At 48.2% G+C, this 19,584-nt stretch overlaps 1 protein-coding gene across 1 annotated transcript; it reads left to right on the top strand.

Moving 5' to 3' along the window:
- Window positions 1-758: 758 nt before the first annotated feature.
- CCKBR (cholecystokinin B receptor) lies at window positions 759-11,829 on the top strand. The gene is made up of 5 exons (XM_007172855.2): window positions 759-976; window positions 9,433-9,684; window positions 9,839-10,088; window positions 10,396-10,568; window positions 10,744-11,829. Exons 1-5 carry the CDS (start codon window positions 826-828, stop codon window positions 11,280-11,282), a joined length of 1,365 nt encoding a protein of 454 aa, XP_007172917.2. The 5' UTR covers window positions 759-825; the 3' UTR covers window positions 11,283-11,829.
- Window positions 11,830-19,584: the final 7,755 nt, after the last annotated feature.

Raw genomic sequence — 19,584 nt, 5'->3', positions numbered from 1 at the left:
GAGGAGGGTTCCTTGAGCGCTTCGGGTGGAAGCGTGGGTGCTGGGCCTGAGGTAAGAGGCGAGGATGAGGGAACTACCCCAGCCCCGAGGCGAGGAGCTGCAGGGAACTACCAGCGATGGTGTCGCGGTCACTGAGGCCACTGCGGCAAAGTAGGGAACCCGTGGCGCTCCGCGCGGGCTAAGGCATCTGCGCTGCAGCCAGGGATCCCAGTATGCGGCCCCGTCTCGGCTGCCACCTCCACGTTCCCCGACCCACCAGGGAAAGATGCCAGACCCCGCGGCAGCCGGGCTCTACCCCGTCCCTCTTACGCTCCCTCCTTGCCCAACCTCCCTCCTCACAACCTCTCCATCCACTCCTAACCTCTCCCCAACACTCGCCAACACACACACACACACACACACACACACACACACACACACACACACACACACTCCCGAGAATTCTCCGTAACCGGGACGCTGGCGAAGGGGAGTGGGCGGGAAGGAAATCTCTAAGAGAGGACCGGAGAGATCTAGGGAGGGGGCGAGGACAGTCACGGGGGTCGGGGGTGGGAGGACGAGTAAGTCCGGAGCAGGAGAGGGGGGCGGAGAGTCACCTGGCAGGACAGAGGCGGACCCGAGCCTGGGAGGGAGGCGAGCCGAGGCGGGGCGAGGAGAGGAGGAGAGGAGGAGAGGAGGAGCGGAGGGGCGGAGGGGCGGGGGCCGGGGGTGGGGGCGAGAACCAGGCGGGGCGGGAGCCTCAGCCGGAATCTCCGCTGGAGCAGGTGGAGCCGCTGCGGGAGCCGGCCCGGCTGAGCGCAGGGAGGCGGCGGATGGGCCGGGGCCATGGAGCTGCTGAAGCCGAACCGGAGCGTGCCGGGATACGGACCCGGGCCGGCGGCTTCCCTGTGCCGCCCGGGGGGCCCCCTCCTCAACGGCAGCGGCACCGGCAACCTCAGCTGTGAGCCCCCGCGCATCCGCGGAGCCGGGACACGAGGTGGGTGCCTCCCTGAGCCCCGTCCACGAGCTCCTTCTCACTGCACCCCGCAACACTCAGAGGCCCCCCACTGCTTCCCCAAACGCCCACACTATCCCTTCATAGTACTCCGTCTGTCCCCAAACAGCTCCCCTGACACGTTTGTCCCCCACAGCCCATAAAACTCCATTGCAGCTTCACACTACCTGGTCAGAGCCCCTTCACACCCTGGTCCCCTGACCACCCCCAGAGCTCCTGGTCACCCCCAACACACAGCCCCCTCCTAGACAGAGACGGTGGGAAGACAAGGCCCTCCTCTGGCCAACCCTCCCAGGTCTCTCCTTTCCTTTTGCAGCCAGTTCACGGACCCACAATGGGGAAGGAAAGAAAGGAAGGAAGGCAAGATTGGGGGAAAGAAGGGGGCTGGTTGGGGAAGGGGCACTCTGGAAGACCTGAATGGGAAGTTAGCGTTGTAATCTCCTGTGTCCCCCACCCAACCGCCTGCCTTCCCAAAAGAGATCCTCTAACCTGAATTAGGCTGGACATTGGACTGAGGGGCTACTCTCTAGAGCTGCCTGTGTCCATTTCCTCAGATCCCCTTGCCTCCCAAGTTGGAGTTTTTCTCAAGGGTCTATACCCTCTCTCTTTCGCTGTCTCCAAGTAATGTCTCCAGGTCCCTTCCAAGCCCCTTCTCCAACCTGCCTCTCCTTAGGTTTCAGCCTCCTAGAGTCTGGCTGCCCCACTCATCATCCCATCCCTTTGTGCCACCTTCCCCCCCTCACCACCAGGCTGCTTCCACTCACCCAGTCCCCAAAGTGACTTTCATTCCTCCCATCAGCCAACATCCACATTTTCTCAATGACCCAGCTCAAGTCTTATTTTTCCCCTTCCTATACCTTTTCTTTCCTTAGATGGTTACTGGACACCTGCTATTATAGTCTCTGGGCTAGGTGCCGGGTACACAGGGCTGAACTAGACCCAGTCTGCACTGTCATCTCCAGTGCAAGCGGGAGACAAAAACCAATGGGAAAATCACAGTCAGCATTGGAATTCCCACAAGAGGGACCAAACTCTGGGCACCCAAAGGAGATAGGGTTTGAAAACTTCACAGAGGGAACCGTGAAGTTGGAGTTCATTAGGCAGAAAAGGAAGAAGAGGGATTCCAGGAGAGGGAACAGTGTTAAGCAGAAGGAAATTATTCCAAGCTCTAGAAGGGAAAATGGGAATAAACTGCAATTCAAGTATTTATTTACCCCCATAAAATATTGCATGCATTCTCAGACCAGTTGTCACTCACTCTCTCGTTGTTACACCCAGATTCTTTCACTCAACAAATATTTATGGAGCCAGAGATTGTGCTAAGCACTAAGGACAGGAGTAGAACAAAACTGACACAGCTCCTACTTCATGGAGCTCACAGTTCAGTGGGGGAGAAGGACAAGTAAGCAGAGAATTGCCGTACAGAGTGGGAAGTGCCTTGAGAGGGATGTGGGAACACAGAAGCGGAGCACCTCTATCTAGCCTAGCCTAGGCTTGGGAATCAGAGTTGGCCTCCTGAGGAGGTGAAGGGTAAATTGAAATAAAAATTAAAAAGCTGAGGGAAAGCCAGCCAAGTGAAGGGGCAGAAAAAGCAAAAAGCATCTCAAGCAGAGGAACAGTATGTGTAAACAGCCAGAGTTTAAGTCCATGGCCCTTTCGTTCAGTGTGTCATAGTTTCTGTGTGCCTGAGACATGTACCATAAGAGAGGAATAATGAACACTCAAGATGAAGACCAGCCTAAAGGGTTTCCAGAGAGCCTTATGGACCTTGTCTAAGGAGTATGGATTTTATCCTGCGGGTAATGGGAACTACTGAAAGTTTCAGTAGTACTGCCAGGATTAGCTCTGTATTAAAGAGGATGGATTGGAAGACAATCCAATGGAGAGAGGAGCATCCTTTAGAAGGCTATTATATTACATTGGTCCTGATGAAAGATGATGCTGGCGTAGACTAAGCTACTGGCAATGGGGATGGAGAGAATTGGGTGGATTTGACAGGCACTTCTGGAACTTGATGATTTATTGGAAACGGAGAGGGAGGAAGAGGTCAAGGGATGACATCTAGGTTTCTGGCTTAGACAATTGGATGGATGTTGGTGCTGTATAATGAGAAGGATAACAAAGGAACAGAAACAGGTTTGAAGGAGATTATACATTCAATTTGGAACCCACTGAGTTTAAATGCTGGTAAAATATCCAGGTGGAGTTACCCAGTAAGCTGTTGAATCCAAGGGTCTGGAACATAGGGGAGAGGTATGAGTTAGAAATACAAATTTGAAAGGTGTTTGTCTAAAGGTGGTAACGGAAGCCATGAGAATAGATTAAATCATACAGAGATTGTGTCAGATGGAAAAAAAAAAAAAGAAAGAGGTCCTGAGACAGGACCCTGAGGAAGACCAGTTTTTAAAAAAATTTTATTTATCTATTTATTTTTATACAGCAGGTTCTTATTAGTTATCTATTTTATACATATTAGCATATATATGTCAATCCCAATCTCCCAGTTCATCCCACCACCACCCGCCCCGCTTTCCCCCTTTCGTGTCCATACATTTGTTCTCTACATCTGTGTCTCTATTTCTGCCTTGCAAACTGGTTCATCTGTACCATTTTTCTAGATTCCACGTTGATGTATGATACTTGTTTTTCTCTTTCTGACTTACTTCACTCTGTATGTATGACAGTTTCTATGTCCATCCACATCTCTACAAATGACCCAATTTTATTCCTTTTTATGGCTGAGTAATATTCCATTGTATATATATACCACATGTTCTTTATCCATTCGTCTGTCGATGGGCATTTAGGTTGCTTCCATGACCTGGCTATTGTAAATAGTGCTGCAATGAACATTGGGGTGCATGTGTCTTTTTGAATTATGGTTTTCTCTGGGTATATGCCCAGGAGTGGGATTGCTGGGTCATATGGTTAGTTCTATTTTTAGTTTTTTAAGGAACCTCTATACTGTTCTCCATAGTGGCTGTATCAATTTACATTCCCACCAACAGTGCAAGAGGGTTCCCTTTTCTCCACACCCTCTCCAGCATTTGTTGTTTGTAGATTCTCTGATGATGCCCATTCTAACCGGTGTGAGGTGATACCTCATTGTAGTTTTGATTTGCATTTCTCTAATAATTAGTGATGTTGAGCATCTTTTCATGTGTCTCTTGGCCATCTGTATGGGAAGACCAATTTTTAAAAGCCAAGCAGAGGAAGGAGAGTCCATGAAGTAGATCTAGATGAAACCATCAGAGAGACAACAAGACAAGGAAAAAAGAAAGTTTCAAGCAGCGTGGGAGAAGTGATGTCAAATGCTGCCCATATAAGTCAGATAAGGTCATAGCAGCATTCTTCCGATTCAATAACAAGGAAGTCTTAGGAGAAGCTGTGGGTGTTAGGGGGTGGCCACAGTTGGTAGAAGTTTGGGCCGTGGGGGAGAGGTTATAAGAAGTGAACCAAGGTGTGCAGATAAAACTTGCCAGAAGTTTGGTAGGGAGAGAGAGAGAGAGACAAAGAGAAAACAGGATAGTGCTAGAAATAACATGGCACTGAGGAGGATAACATGGGATTGAGGAAGGGGGTGTGTGTGTGTGTGTGTGTGTGTGTGTGTGTGTGTGTGTGAGCGCACGCGCACACTCATGCATGGTTTGTCTTTTGAGTGTGTATGTGTTGTAGAGATAAGGCCATTTTAAAAATGTTGATGGGGAATGGGCCAAGAGAGGAAGGTTGAAGTGCAGAAGATAGCAGGGCTAGCTAATAGAGTAAGGGACCTTGAGAAAGCAGAATGTGAAGTGATTCAGAGCACAAGTCATCTAGACGTTGCTGCCCACACACATTTGGATGTGACAGCTAGCAGTCAGAAGCTACCCACAGAGACTCTGTTAGCCACACTCACTCAGCTGTTACCCCGAAAGACGCATCTTACCCAGGCTCACTCCAGTGTTACCGATAGACATATGGATGTTACTCACATTATTCTGATATAATCCACATAGACTTGAATGTTACCCATGTTCTCTCAGACGCTACCCACAGAAAAGCAGATGTCACCCACACTCACTTTAATATTGCCCGCTGTCATTCAGATATTACTCATCCATTAAACACACTCGCTTTTGTTTTATTATTATCCACGTACAATCAAATATTACCCATGCTCACTTAAGTAACCCTCCTCCAGATATTACCCATAAAGTCATAGATATTACTCTTACATATTCAGATATTACCCGCAAAGACTCAAATACTACCTATGTTCGCTCAGGCGCTCAGTTATTTTACTCAATAAGATTAACATCTTAATCTGTTAATATCTCATATTCACACTCACTTAAATATTGCCCACATATACTTGCATATTACTTCTGCTCAGTCAGCTATGATCACCATCAGCTGGATATTCCCCCATTCACATACAGACCTCTGAATGTAACCCATGCTTCCTGGAGATGTTACTTACAAAATGAGATGTTATCTGCAGACCCTGGCTCATTCAAATGTTACAACACTTACTCAGATATTACCTAAACTTACAGGCAACCCACACTCAATCAGATATTACCTATAGACACGTAGCTGTTACCCTTCTCCAGATATTGCCTACAGGAATATGTGTTACTCTCACCCACCCAGATATCAGCTCCAAGACTAAAGTATTACCCAATGCTCACTCTGATCTTACCTACATACACACCCTGCATGTTATTTCTGCCCCCTCAGTTAGAATCCATTAACATGTGGATGTCCCCATCACCCAGCTGTTACCTACAATCAGCTGGATGCTATCCATGCTCACCACAGAGGCATGGGTACTACTTTGATGCCTGAGTGATGGGTGACCAGATCCAACACACCGTGAATGGCAGGATTTGAGGCATCAGCAGCTTCAGTGTTCTGTGGAATCCTTTCTTAGAAAAGCCTGTTTTTGTTTCATGTCACGTCATCTGGATTTTTGTACCCACACTTCTCTGCCATCATCTGGACAGAACACATGCAGATCCTCTAGACCCCAGAAGCAGAACTGAACTGTCCCAGTCTTCTGAGTCCTCTGGTCTGATTTCTGTTCTCCTCTCATCCCCAGCAGAAGGATGCCCACAGATAGACTGTCAAGGCACTAGTGGTGCAGCTCCCATTCTGCCACCCCTGAAGCCACTGTGGTCATTCATATGCCACCACACAAACATACATGGATGCATACACACACACACACACACACACACACACAGAGTTTCCCCTGTTCTTAACATCCTGCATTAGTGTAGTACATTTGTTACAATTGATGAGCCAATATTGATACATTATTAACTAAATTCCATAGTTTACATTAGGGTTCACTCTTTGTGTTGTATGTTCTGTGGGTTTTCAGAAATGTATAATGACATTTATGCACCATTACAGTACCATACAGAATAGTTTCACTGCCCTAAAAGTCCCCTGTGCTCCACCTATTTAAACTTCCCTGCCTTTCCCAAGATCCCTAGCTCTAAGATTGCTTTTACTTAGCCTTTTCACATCTCCTAACTGTTCAACAGCAAAGACTTAGAGAGATGGTGATGGCTGCAAGTAAAGTAACAGCTGGAAGTGCCCAGTTAAACACCAAAGCATTGTACAGCTGCTGGTCATTTTTACTGGGACTTTGTCCTCTAGTTTTCAGAGGTCCCCACACGGATTGGGAACTTCATAATAGAGGGCCTAGCCCCATCTTTCAGCTACACCACAATTAGCCAAGTTCAAGGATACACACGGGATCCATTAGCCAGATGAATGAATGAGAAATGTGCTTTTCACAGTTTAGAATGCCGTACAAACTTGAGGTGTGTTTGTTGAATCAAGAACTAGTTGAAGAGAGGGACTTCCCTGGTGGTCCAGTGGTTAGGACTCAGCACCATCACTGCCAGGGCCCGTGTTCGATCCCTGGTCAGGAACTAAGATCCTTCAAGCCCCACGGCACGGCCGAAAAAAAAGAAAAAAAAAAGAAAACTAGTTGAAGAGAAACATTCAGAGGACAGAGGAGGAAGTGTTAGAGAAGATAGAACTAGAGATATTAAGGGGTAGGGGGAGAGAGGCGGAGAGGGGCAACGGACTGGGAGGAGACATAGGGTGCAAGATAGACCACCTGCTCTATTTTTCTGGGTCCAAGGACCTCTCTGACAGAGATCCCCCTCCCAAAGTTCTTTATTTCCCCCTACACACACACACGCACACACACAAACACACATACACCTCAAATTGTCACACATAAACCTGCCATAAGCCTTCCCTGCAGAGAGGGGCCCAGCTTCTACGTGAGACACAGGTGGTTTGTATATAATAGTAAAAGTAACACATCCAAAATCACAGCCTGTCATTTGCCCCCTCCCTTCCACCAACAAAATCCTCCAACATGGGTCTCTAAAGAGACAGAAGCAGCAAGGAGAGTGCATGCTGGAGCTCTAGAAGCACAGAGGTGAAAGATGGATGAGGAGAGACAGAGCAGGTACATTTATGTGGAGAGTGACCGAGATCCATTTAAGATTCATCAGCAAGCAGGTGTTAACAGCTCCTGTGCAGGGGACATTATGCCAAACGCTAGGGACATGCTGGAGAACGTGATGGGCATTGCCCTTGTGCTCAAGAGCTCATAGTCTAGTGGTGGAGATAGAAAATGAACAGAATAATACAGTGAGAAATGCCATGGTAGAGTATAGAGGGGGACAGCATCATGAATGACAGAGAAGGGAGGAAGCGGTAGAAGGCAAAGCATTTTAGAGATCTAGAGACTGGCTTCTATTCTGAATCAACTCCTAACTTACTGGGTGCTCTGAACAAGTAATATCACTGCTGAGTTCAGTTAGGGGATCTCTTGTAAGTAGCACTTACTCGACGTCTACAACAACTTCTGAATAAGTACAAACTATTGTTATGAGAAAACAGTTTAATTTGGGAGCTCAGGCCAAAGTCAGCCAATGTATGGGGCTATGAAAAAGGGCCCTGCAGCTCTGGGCCCTTCCCTCCCCCCAACTTGGCAGGCTCTGTCCCTGCCCTCTCTCCCTCCAAGCTCCAGTCTCCCTCATGCTGAGGCCATGGGTATGGGTGACTGGGTCCAGTTTAATTTAATTCAATTCAATTTTGTCTGGGTTTGCTTGGCTGTGATATGGAAGCCCAATGATGAATCCTTCTCCCAATAGGCAATGACAAAAATGAATGGGGTCAGCCCTTTGTCTAGCCCAGCAACACTACATGTCCCTCCTGTGAGCTCCCAGAGCACTCTGTGTATTCCTCAACCTCACTCCTTATCACACCATGTGACAATTATCTGTTTATACATCTGAGTTTCCCTCTAGACTGTGAGCTCTCAGATGAGAGCTCACAGGGCATTTGCCATGTCCTCTTTGTCCCCAGGGCCTGGTATAAAGGGAGTCCTCTGTAAATGCTTGTGGAGTGAGAATGAATGTTTATAGATAATTAAAATATAAGGCAGAAAGTAAACGGTTCTAACAGATGTGTAGGGAACATGCATGGTCAGAGGAAGGGGAGATTAGCTCCAAATAAGGTGTCCAGAAAGGCCTAACAGAGGAGGGGGCAGTCTGTCTGAGTCTTGAAAGACAATGGTGAATAGAAATTTACCAGATAACAGAAAACAAGTTTGTTATTGAAAGTCATTAATGGGGGGGAGGTATTAATAGTCGGGGGGCGGGGGCAGCGAAAGCATTTTAGGCTGAGAAACTGACATGAGCAAAGGAGAGAATCATGAATGCACATGATGCCTTCCAGAAACTGAGTCATCCGGTGACTTAAGTTGGGTGCATTGCAGGGAGGAAGTGGGGGGGAGGAAGAGGGCAGTTCTGGGAGAATCTGGATGACAAGCTAAAGGGTTGCAGACAGGTGAGAGTAGGTGAAGGGTCTTTTTGTTTGTTTGTTTTGTTGTCATTGTTTTTTAAGACAATAAAGACATGTTTGGACCTGCGTTTCAAAAGATAGTGGGTGGTCAACTGGGTCAAATGCTGCCGGGAGGTCAAGTAGAATAAGCTGAGAAGAGACCTGTGGATTTAGCAGTTAAAGCTCAGTAACCTTGAGAAGTGTCCAAACAGTAATGGGGGAACAGGTCACTGGATTGTAACAGTTTGAGGGGTGAATGAAAAGATGGAAATAATCTTTTCAAGAAGTTTGGCTGCAAAGAGAAGGAAGGATTTGGAACAAAACTTGAGAATTGACAGGCTTTCTAAAGGAAAGGTAGAGTTAGACCACTTTAACTAGGCCTCCAGGGGTTAGAAAGGTAAAGGATTCAAGTTCACCATTTACTGAGTGGGTCCTAGGGGTTGGGGGCGGGGGCGGGGATTTGGAAAGCAGGGGATCTGGCTGGGTAGTGGCGGTTGGAGGACTGGGGATAAGTGAAATTGGAGAGCTGGGCTGAGTGGGGGCCAGGACCCCTACTGCCACCTCCCCTTTTTCCTACCCAGAATTGGAGCTGGCCATTAGGGTCACCCTCTACGCTGTGATCTTTCTGATGAGTGTCGGAGGAAATGTGCTCATCATCGTGGTCCTGGGACTCAGCCGCCGTCTGAGGACCGTCACCAACGCCTTCCTGCTCTCACTGGCAGTCAGCGACCTCCTGCTGGCCGTGGCTTGCATGCCCTTCACCCTCCTGCCCAATCTCATGGGCACATTTATCTTTGGCACAGTCGTCTGCAAGGCGGTTTCCTACTTCATGGGTAGGTGAACAACTGACCTGCCTCCCTTGCCCCCCTCCTCTTCTAAAGTCCTTGCCGGATGTAGGGGGTCTTTCTCCGTCAGCGGGTATGGAAGTCACACTGGTGAGTGTGTCGTACAAGTTTCCTAGGTGACCCCTTCCTCTTCCCTTGCTAGGCGTGTCTGTGAGCGTGTCCACGCTAAGCCTCGTGGCCATCGCCCTGGAGCGGTACAGCGCCATCTGCCGACCACTGCAGGCGCGTGTGTGGCAGACGCGCTCACACGCGGCTCGAGTGATCGTAGCCACGTGGATGCTGTCCGGACTGCTCATGGTGCCCTACCCGGTGTACACTGCCGTGCAGCCAGCGGGACCTCGTGTGCTGCAATGCATGCATCGGTGGCCCAGTGCGCGAGTTCGCCAAACTTGGTGAGGGTCCCTAGTACCCATTCCTGGGAATTCCCTTCTCCATCTCCATCAGATATTCACGAGCATTACCCAGAATCTCCCTCCAGCTGCTCTAACAGTTACCACTACAATTCCCTTTCCCACCACCCTGGGATTCCCATTCGGGGCTTCTCCCCAGGTCTCTAACCCTTCCCGGCCGCATACCCAAATCCTACTTCCACCTCTGGGCCTGGTCACCAGCCCTAGAAACATCAACCCTTGGGTCTTCCTGCATCTGTGATTATAGCTGGACGGAGACCCGCGTGGTTGGTCTGTGCTCTGTCTCTAGGTCGGTACTGCTGCTCCTGCTGTTGTTTTTCGTGCCCGGGGTGGTTATGGCGGTGGCCTACGGGCTTATCTCCCGCGAGCTCTACTTAGGGCTTCGCTTTGACGGTGACAGTGACAGCGAGAGCCAGAGCCGGGTCGGAAGTCAAGGAGGACTGCCCGGTGGGACCGGACGAGGTGGGTGAAATCCAGGAGGGGCGGGACTTTGGGAAGAGGCGGGACATAAAGTGGGTGGGGCGGAAAGGTGTGTGAGTAGGAAGAGAGACTGGAAATGGGGGGGTGGTTGAGGGGAGACCGCTGGAGATTTGGAGAGCTCAGCCTTCTGTTCTGACCGCCCACTGCCTGTGCTCAGGTCCTGCCCACCCGAACGGGCGTTGCGGGTCGGAGACCCGGCTGGCTGGTGAGGACGGCGATGGCTGTTACGTGCAGCTTCCGCGCTCCCGGCCTGTACTGGAGCTGTCCGCGCTGACCGGACCCACGCCTGGGCCAGGATCCGGCACCCGGCCGGCGCAAGCCAAGCTGTTAGCTAAGAAGCGCGTGGTGCGGATGTTACTGGTGATCGTTGTGCTTTTTTTCCTGTGTTGGTTGCCAGTGTACAGCGCCAACACGTGGCGCGCCTTCGACGGCCCCGGTGCACATCGCGCCCTTTCGGGTGCGCCCATCTCCTTCATCCACTTGCTTAGCTACGCCTCTGCCTGTGTCAACCCCCTGGTCTACTGCTTCATGCACCGTCGCTTTCGCCAGGCCTGCCTCGACACCTGCGCCCGCTGCTGTCCTCGGCCTCCGCGAGCTCGCCCCAGACCTCTACCTGACGAGGATCCTCCCACCCCCTCCATCGCCTCACTCTCCAGGCTGAGCTACACCACCATCAGCACGCTGGGACCTGGCTGAGGGGTGGAGCGGGAGTGGGAGCCGAGGCAGGACAGACGGACTGGCCCCATCCAGACGCACAAGAGACACAGACCAACTGACACAAGAGACTGACTAACCCCAACGCACAGGAAAAGGTGGCTTACCCCACACAGGAAAGAAGGCACTTGATGTGGGACTGAGCCTGGCACACAGAGACATGGCACTGACCTTGGACATACAGACACAGCGTCCCTAGCTGTGGACTATCTCTACACTGTGGAAACTCTGACAGGGGCTGACTTGCCTCTCACACATATAGTAATGGCATTGAATCTTTTAGGGCTCTGGAGCCTGGCACAGGAATGACTCCTGAGATGCTCCAGGCTGCCACCAGTTTGACCTCACCGTGCCCTTCCCCAATCAGCGCTGCAAACACCAACCTGCCTAATCTCACACTTCCCAGACCAACAAGCTGTTTTGCACTGAAAAGTCCTTTCATTCCCTTCCAGTTAAATACTATAGGCCTGCCCCTCCTCCCTTACCCAACTTTTTCAAGAAATAATAAATGACTTGGCTTCCCCCTTAATTTCCTTTTTGGACTTTTTTGGGGCACATGTGGAGGCGCAGGACTTTGTAGAGTCCTCTCCGTCAGGTCCCCACCCCCTGCTGCTCACTCCTGTGCGTGACCCCCTGCCAAAAAGCCCATGGTCTGAGTCCAGATGAGGCTGTGTGAATTCTCTCCGAGCGGTCACCCTGGACCCACCTCACACCACAGTCGTATGCAGTAGCTGGGAATGGGGGTGGGGCTGGGAGGTGGGACATCCATGACACATGATTCCTGAGCACATTGTCCTAAAGTGGTACCATTGTTAAGGTACTGTATTAATAGATGCTTATTAAAATTTTAATGAAAAGAGGAAGCAGTGTATGACAAGACTCAGTTTATTCCATGTGTATTTGAAACACCATGGGTCAGAACATGACAGGCATACAGAATTAATTAAAGAGTAGGGCCTTTTTAATGCACTCTTCCCCATGGAAACACCCTTACTGGCCAGCAGCAAGGAGGAGAGGTAGCGTGGGGAGACAGGGGCCTGGACCTGAATAGGAGTCCCAGAGCCCGGCCTCCTTCTTGACTATAAGACTGATCCAGCCCCAGAGAGGGGCAGAGACAGCAACGCCACCCCTCCACACACATAATGACAAACAGGAAGAACAGATGACCTGACCAAGGGGACATACATAAATAAACAGAGGCATGGTATGCTGGGAGAGGGCTCCTTGACACTTCATCTTGTAATAGATGGGGAAACTGAGACCCAGAGCAAGAAAGAAAGCTGCTCAAGGTAATACAATAAATTGGACCAAGACAGAAATAATCCTATTGAAGTAGGCACTGAGCTGGAGGTTGGAGAGACGCCATACCCATCAAGGGGCAGACCCAAGTTCTGTGGGGCCTGGAGCTTATAAAACTGGGTGCCCTTTTTTAAGAAAAAATAAAAAATGAAATTACAGATACGAAATTGCTAGGACACTGACCAGGGCCTTTGGAAGAGACCTGTGCAATGAGGAGCCCTGAAATTTAAGCCTCATTAGCTTCTCAGCCAATAATATCTCTAAAATCCCCCCACTATGCTGGACAAAGGCTGGATGGAGTGAAGGGCAGTGAGAAAGGAGAGTGGTCTTCTCTTTACCAATGCTAAGCTGCCCCCATCCATCCTTTCTACAGGGCTCTGGGCTGCAAGAGGCAGGAGGAAGGAAGAAAAGGGTGGAGAAGGCGTTCCAAGCTGTCAACTAAGACAGCACTGGTTAAAAATAGAATCCCAGCTGGTCGGAGTTGTGGAAAGTAAGATATTGGACCTTCTTCTCTCATGCCAGCTTTCCAGGGGGTGGAAATAAGGTTGCCCATTGCCCTTGAAGCATTCCCCAGCCCCCAGCCCCACTATCCCTTCTGAAGGAGAGACCGCCTTGTTGAGGCTGCCCCACTGTCAGCCCCTCCAGCTGGGGCCTGGGCTCCTGCTGACCATCAGATGGAGGTGGGGAGCTCAGTGGGGGAGCGATCAGTCCAGCCTCTCAGCCTGGAGTATGAGCTCAAGTACAGTGGCCCAGGGCTAGCCTAGAACCTAGTGCATAGGCACAGCCTAAATAACGCCATTTCACACACTGTGCAGCCCTTTCATCTACAGAATACTTACACATCCATCACTCCACTCCCTATCTAGTTACCAGATGTGGAATCTTGGGATCCTCCCATCTTTTTACCATCTCTTGAAATCTGACAAAACATTTCAGGTCCAGATGTAATACCACTGTCTCCACGAAGTCCTGCTTGGTCATCCTTGCAAAGCTTGTCTGCTTGTAGAGTACTTACTGCTTTCCCTCTTCTGTCATACTTATTTGTATTCCTGCCTGATTTCCCATCCTGGGCAGGGAACAGCATGATGTCATGGGAAGATAACTGAGCCTGGGCCTAGAAGGTGGGGTGATAGAGGGGGTGGGGGTGAAATCTAATGCTTCTTGGTGCTGTGTGACAGGAGTTTGTATATACCAGTTCATTTCATTCTCAAAACTCTTCTCCAGAACAATTTCATTTGACAGAAGAGGAAAGTGAAGCTGAGAAAGCTTAGGGAAGTTACACAAGCACTACAGCTAGAATGGAGGCAGGAACTGAGCTCAGGTGTCTGCCTCCAAAGCTTTATTTCTTTCCATTATGCTGTTTTGCCTTCTTTCAAGCCTTGAAGATCTGGGTACCAGTGGTCTTGCCTTTTAAAAGTTGTGTGATTCTGCACAAGTTATCTTAGTGAGTTCTCAGTCTCACCTGTAAAATGGGAATAATTACATTAACTTCTGTGATGTTGTGATTCATAATAAGCAAAATCAATCTTGAGGGAAAAAATGGAGCTGGAGGAATCAGACTCCTTGACTTCAGACTATACTACAGGGCTACAGTAATCAAGACAATATGGTACTGGCACAAAAACAGAGATATAGATCAATGGAACAGGATTGAAAGTCCAGAGATAAACTCATGCACCTATGGTCACCTAATCTATGACAAAGGAGGCCAGAATATACAATGGAGCAAAGACAGCCTCTTCTATAAGTGGTACTGGGAAAACTGGACAGCTACATGTAAAAGAATGAAATTAGAACACTCCCTAACACCATACACAAAAATAAACTCACAATGGATTAAAGGCCTAAAAAGGCCAGACACTATAAAACTTTTAGAGGAAAACATAGGCAGAACATTCTTTGACATAAATTGCAGGAAGATCTGTTTTGACCCACCTCCTAGAGTAATGAGAATAAAACAAAAATAACCAAATGGGACCTAGTTAAACTTAAAAGTGTTTGCACAGCAAAGGAAACCATAAATAAGATGAAAAACAACCCTCAAAAGGGGAGAAAATATTTGCAAAAAAAGCAACTGACAAAGGATTAATCTCCAAAATATACAAACAGCTCATGCAGCTTAATATCAAAAAAACAAACAACCCAATCAAAAAATAGGTGGAAGACCTAAACAGACATTTCTCCAAAGAGGACATACAGATGGCCAACAAACACATGAAAAGATGCTCAACATCACTAATTATCAGAGAAATGCAAATCAAAACTACAATGAGATATCACCTCACACCAGTCAGAATGGCCATCACCACAAAAATCTACAAACAATAAATGCTGGAGAGGGTGTGGAGAAAAGGGAACCCTCTTGCACTGTTAGTGGGAATGTAAATTGATACAGCCACTATGGAGAACAGGAAGGAGGTTCCTTTAAAAACTAAAAATAGAACTACCATGTGACCCAGCAATCCCACTACTGGGTATATACCCAGAGAAAACCATAATTCAAAAAGACACATGCACCCCATTGTTCATTGCAGCACTATTTACAATAGCCAGGATATGGAAGCAACCTAAATGTCTATCAACAGAGGAATGGATAAAGAAGATGTGGCACATATATACAATGGAATATTACTCAGCCATAAAAAGGAATGGAATAGTGCCATTTGTAGAGATGTGGATGGACCAAGAGACTGTCATACAGAGTGAAGTAAGTCAAAAAGAGAAAAACAAGTATCATATATCAACGCATATATGTGGAACCTGAAAAAAACTGGTATAGACAATCTTATTTACAAAGCAGAAATAGAGACACAGACTTAGAGAACAAACGTATGGATACCAAAGGGGAAGGGGGTGTGGGTAGTGGGATGAATTGGGAGATTAGGATTGACGTATATACACTATTGATACCATGTATAAAATGGATAATTTATGAGAACCTACTGTATAGCACAGGGAACTCTCCTCAATGCTGGTGACTAAATGGGAAGGAAATCCAAAAAAGAGGAGATATATGTATATGTATAGCTAATTCACTTTGCCGTACAGTAGAAAGTAACACAACATTGTAAAGCAACTCTACTCCAACAAAGATTTAAAAACAAAAAAGAAAGAAATATACATTCAGTCTTTGTCCTGTTCCTGGCACAGAACTCTTTGGAATTTCCTAAGTGATGAGAGCCATAAAGGTATCTTTTGTTATGTTAATGAGGTGACTTTTGGACCGCCCCTAGGTCACCTAAGGATGGGAGCTGGTTTGTCAGAGGAACCAACCAAGTGATTAGAGGGTTGTCAATTTCAGCCCCACTCCCTGACCTCCAAGGAGGGGAGGAGGGGAGAGGGCCTGGAGATTGAGATCAATCACTAATGGTCAATGATTTAATCAATTGTGCCTATGTAACGAAGCCTCCATAAAACCTCAGAAGGACAGGGGCTGACAGGTTGGTTAACGCATGAAGATTTGGGGAGAGTGTCTCGCTTGGAGAGGACATGGAAGCTCTGCGCCCCTACCCACATATCTTGCCCTCTGCATCTCTTCCATCTGGCTGTTCCTGAGTTGTATCTTTTTATAATAAACCAGCAACTAGTAAGTAAAATGTTTCTCTGAGTTCTGGTAACTGCTCTAGCAAATGAATCAAACCAAAGGCAGGGGTTGTGGGAACCTTCAATTTATAACTGGCTGGTGAGAAGCACAAGTGACAACCTGGACTCCCAACAGCATCTGGGGCAGTGGGCGTGGGGAGGGGGGGGCCAGTCTTGTAGGACTGAGCTCTTAATCTGTGGGATCCGACACTATCTCCAGGTAGATAATGTCTGAACTGGGTTGAATTATAAGACACCCAGTTGGTGTCAGCGCACTGCTTGGTGGTGTAGGAAAAAACATTGTAATTGGTATCAGAATCATAATTCACACTGCCATTTTGAGAATTAGGTAAAACAATGCTCAAAAGTGCTTATTTGGGAATTCCCTGCTGGTCCAGTGTTTAGGACTCCGTGCTTTCACTGCCGAGGGCCCAGGTTCAATCCCCCTGGTCGGGGAACTAAGATCCTACAAGCCGCGCAGCACGGCCAAAAAAAAAAAGTGCTTATCATTGTACCATTGTACAAGCACATATCATAAGAAGGGTTAGATTTGAGATTGCTTTAAGCCCAGGATGAAGGAACAGCACCAGGAAACAAAGCCCTCTGCAGAGAGAAGGCCACCCCTAACTGAGGGGGACAGAACCCTGAGTCCAAGGGGAGGCTCAGAGTCTGCTAGGAGATGATGTTAGAAAGTGGTGGAGTCAGAATTTGAACCCAGGTCTACCTGACTCCAAAGCCCATACTCTTTTCACTATACATCCTGACTTTGACCTCCAAGAGGGGACATTCAGGGCTGGGGAGTTGGGAGCAACTGGAACCACTCAGGACACTTCTCAGGGCTCAAAGTAGAAGCACAGGTAAGTCTATCTCTACAGACCTGGATCCTTCAGCAAGCCCCAGTTCTAGTATCTCCATGCCTGGAGGGAAGCCCCTGAAGAAAGGGAAGCCAGGTCCGCAAAAAATGAGGATGGCAGTTGTCCTGGAAATCTAACCCCCCTCAAACCTTCCAAGAAAGCAGGTTTCTAGCTAAGTCTCAGATATGGGGACAAACCAGAGAAGGGGCGGTATCACAGTGAACATGCATGGGGGTATGGGGGCCCTTCTGCCAGAAGCTGGCCCCTCTCCTAGACAACTCAATCCAGACCTTTGGAGGACTATACACTCTGATTACTCAGGTATGACTAGTGGGGAGCAAGGGGTGTTTTATGGACAGAGTTTGTTCCTTCAGGTTATCTCTGGGAAGAAAAGCAAATGGAAAGGGTGGGGAAGAAAGCAGGCCCCATCTGAGGTAAAAGCTTTGTTGCTGGGATATAATGCCTGGAGGTGGGGCCATCCTGGAAGTGACAGTCCTTGTCACAGATTCTAACCATGGTTCACTGGTTGCTTCCTATTCTCTGAGCCTCATTAACTGTCCCCCAACTTTAGGGGCCACTTGGTCAGCCAGATGCTTAGTCCATCACAAAGATTAGCCCCTCCCTTTTGGTAGGGCCCAGTCTTTTCAAAACAGAATTCTAACCCAGCCATGTATCCACATCTTGAGAAAGGAAATAGTTAAGCAATTAGGCTCATTGTCTTAGGCGCTTTTTCTTAATCAAACAGGCACATTGTCTTAATCAAATTAGGCACTTTGTCTTAATCACAGTCTGGGGCTCCAGAATACTAACCTGGCATGTAAGTAGTGAGAGATAAGACATGAAAGGGCTCTTGAGGAATGTATATTTATTTGAACGATAAGGCTGGTTTGAGTGAATTTCCCAGGGTGAAACAAATGGGCTTTGAGCAACAAGGGAAAGGCAGAACACAAGACATTCCCAGCCAAGATACAAGATCCCATCTATGTGTCAAGAAACAGAGCTACCACACTGCACGTGGACAAGGAAAGGCAGGTGCAAAGGTCCCACCTGGACAGGGGCAGAGCCTTCCAGGTAGAACTCAGTTTGTGGGCAGGGGAAAAAAATCCCTTTTTTGCCTCAAATCAGACAATCCCTTGATCCTTCTAAATTTAGCTGTATTAGCCCTCCACGAAGTAATGGGCAGCACTTCAGGGAACTTAAAGGGCGGCCCCCAGGCTGCCTAGATGTGGGGATCTGTAGTTCAGCCCAGAAAAGGCAAGAGCAAGAGCGTAGCGTAGTTGAGGCAGGAAGTCTGGCTTTAAGTGCAGCCAGAGAGATGGAGGACCCTCACATTGTCAGGGAGCAGCTGCCTCCACGAGCTTGGAACGGTGACGCAAATCAAACCAGAACTAGGCAGCAAAACTGGGGATCTGGCCAGAGGAGACCAATATGCAGCTACAGGGTAAAGAGCTAACACCAGTTTCCTGGTCAGGGACCTCCCCTGGCGGTCCAGTGGTTAAGACCCTGTGCTCCCAATGGCCAAAGAAAAAAAAAAACTGGTCTCACTGAAAAGATCTGGTACCCAGTCTACCCAAATGCCATTAACTATGGAGTGATTAGCTCTGACTGGTTACTTTCTCTTTCTGAGCCTCAGTTCCCCTCATCTGTCAGTATCCCTCACCTGGGGATATTGTATGTCTTGCTATGTAGTTGTGAGGGTTACATGAGATAGAGCAGCTATCTCCCCTGTGAAATACAAGCTAAGGAAAATTATTAGACGCCCTAGCATTGAGACAACGCTGGCCGCCACCTCTATATGTAATCCAAAGTAAAACTAATACTGAATCATGACATCATGTAATGAAGTCCAATAGACTTCTGCCTTTCCCATGATGAGCACTTTATTTTTTTTAATTTATTTATTTTTGGCTGCATTGGGTCTTCATTGCTGCGCATGGGCTTTCTCTAGTTGCAGTGAGCGGGGGCTACTCTTCGTTGCAGTGCGTGGGCTTCTCATTGCGGTGGCTTCTCTTGTTGTGGAGCACGGGCTCTAGGCACATGGGCTTCAGTAGTTGCGGTGCACGGGCTCAGCAGTTGTGGCTCACGGGATCTAGAGCGCAGGCTCAGTAGTTGTGGCGCCTGGGCTTAGTTGCTCCACGGCATGTGGGATCTTCCTGGACCAGGGCTCGAACCCATGTCCCCTGCATTAGCAGGCAGATTCTTAACCACTGTGCCACCAGGGAAGTCCCCCATGATGAGTACTGTGGAGTCTATTTTTTTTGAAATCTCGAACACTGATTTACTTATTTTAATATTTTTATTAGTCATATATGCACATAAAGAGTCAACTATTCTACAACATTAAGACAAATAGCAGTCCCCGGGCCCCTCCCTGCCTTGCTCATTTCCCCTTCCCCAGAGGGAATGATTTTCAAATCTTTTAACCATTTTCTCCAGTATTTAACACCATGTCTTTTAATAACATGCTAATATTACTTCTGGGTTCTTCTGTTTGGCAGTATTACCTGTTGACTACCCTCCAAGGAAGATGAGGGTTTAACTCTCATTTC

Source organism: Balaenoptera acutorostrata, chromosome 9, assembly GCF_949987535.1.
Source record: "Balaenoptera acutorostrata chromosome 9, mBalAcu1.1, whole genome shotgun sequence".
Lineage (NCBI taxonomy): Eukaryota > Metazoa > Chordata > Mammalia > Artiodactyla > Balaenopteridae > Balaenoptera > Balaenoptera acutorostrata.
The sequence above is the reverse complement of the archived record's forward strand: the minus strand, read 5'-3'. Positions and strand labels throughout refer to the sequence as shown.

What these genes read in the sequence shown, in the direction of transcription:
- CCKBR (XM_007172855.2), top strand. Translation starts at nt 826, where the DNA reads ATGGAGCTGCTGAAGCCGAACCGGAGCGTGCCGGGATACGGACCCGGG. An exon ending in CCGCGGAGCCGGGACACGAG is followed by an intron (nt 977 to 9,432) that starts GTGGGTGCCTCC and finishes TTTCCTACCCAG; the next exon opens with AATTGGAGCTGGCCATTAGG. An exon ending in GCGCGAGTTCGCCAAACTTG is followed by an intron (nt 10,089 to 10,395) that starts GTGAGGGTCCCT and finishes CTCTGTCTCTAG; the next exon opens with GTCGGTACTGCTGCTCCTGC.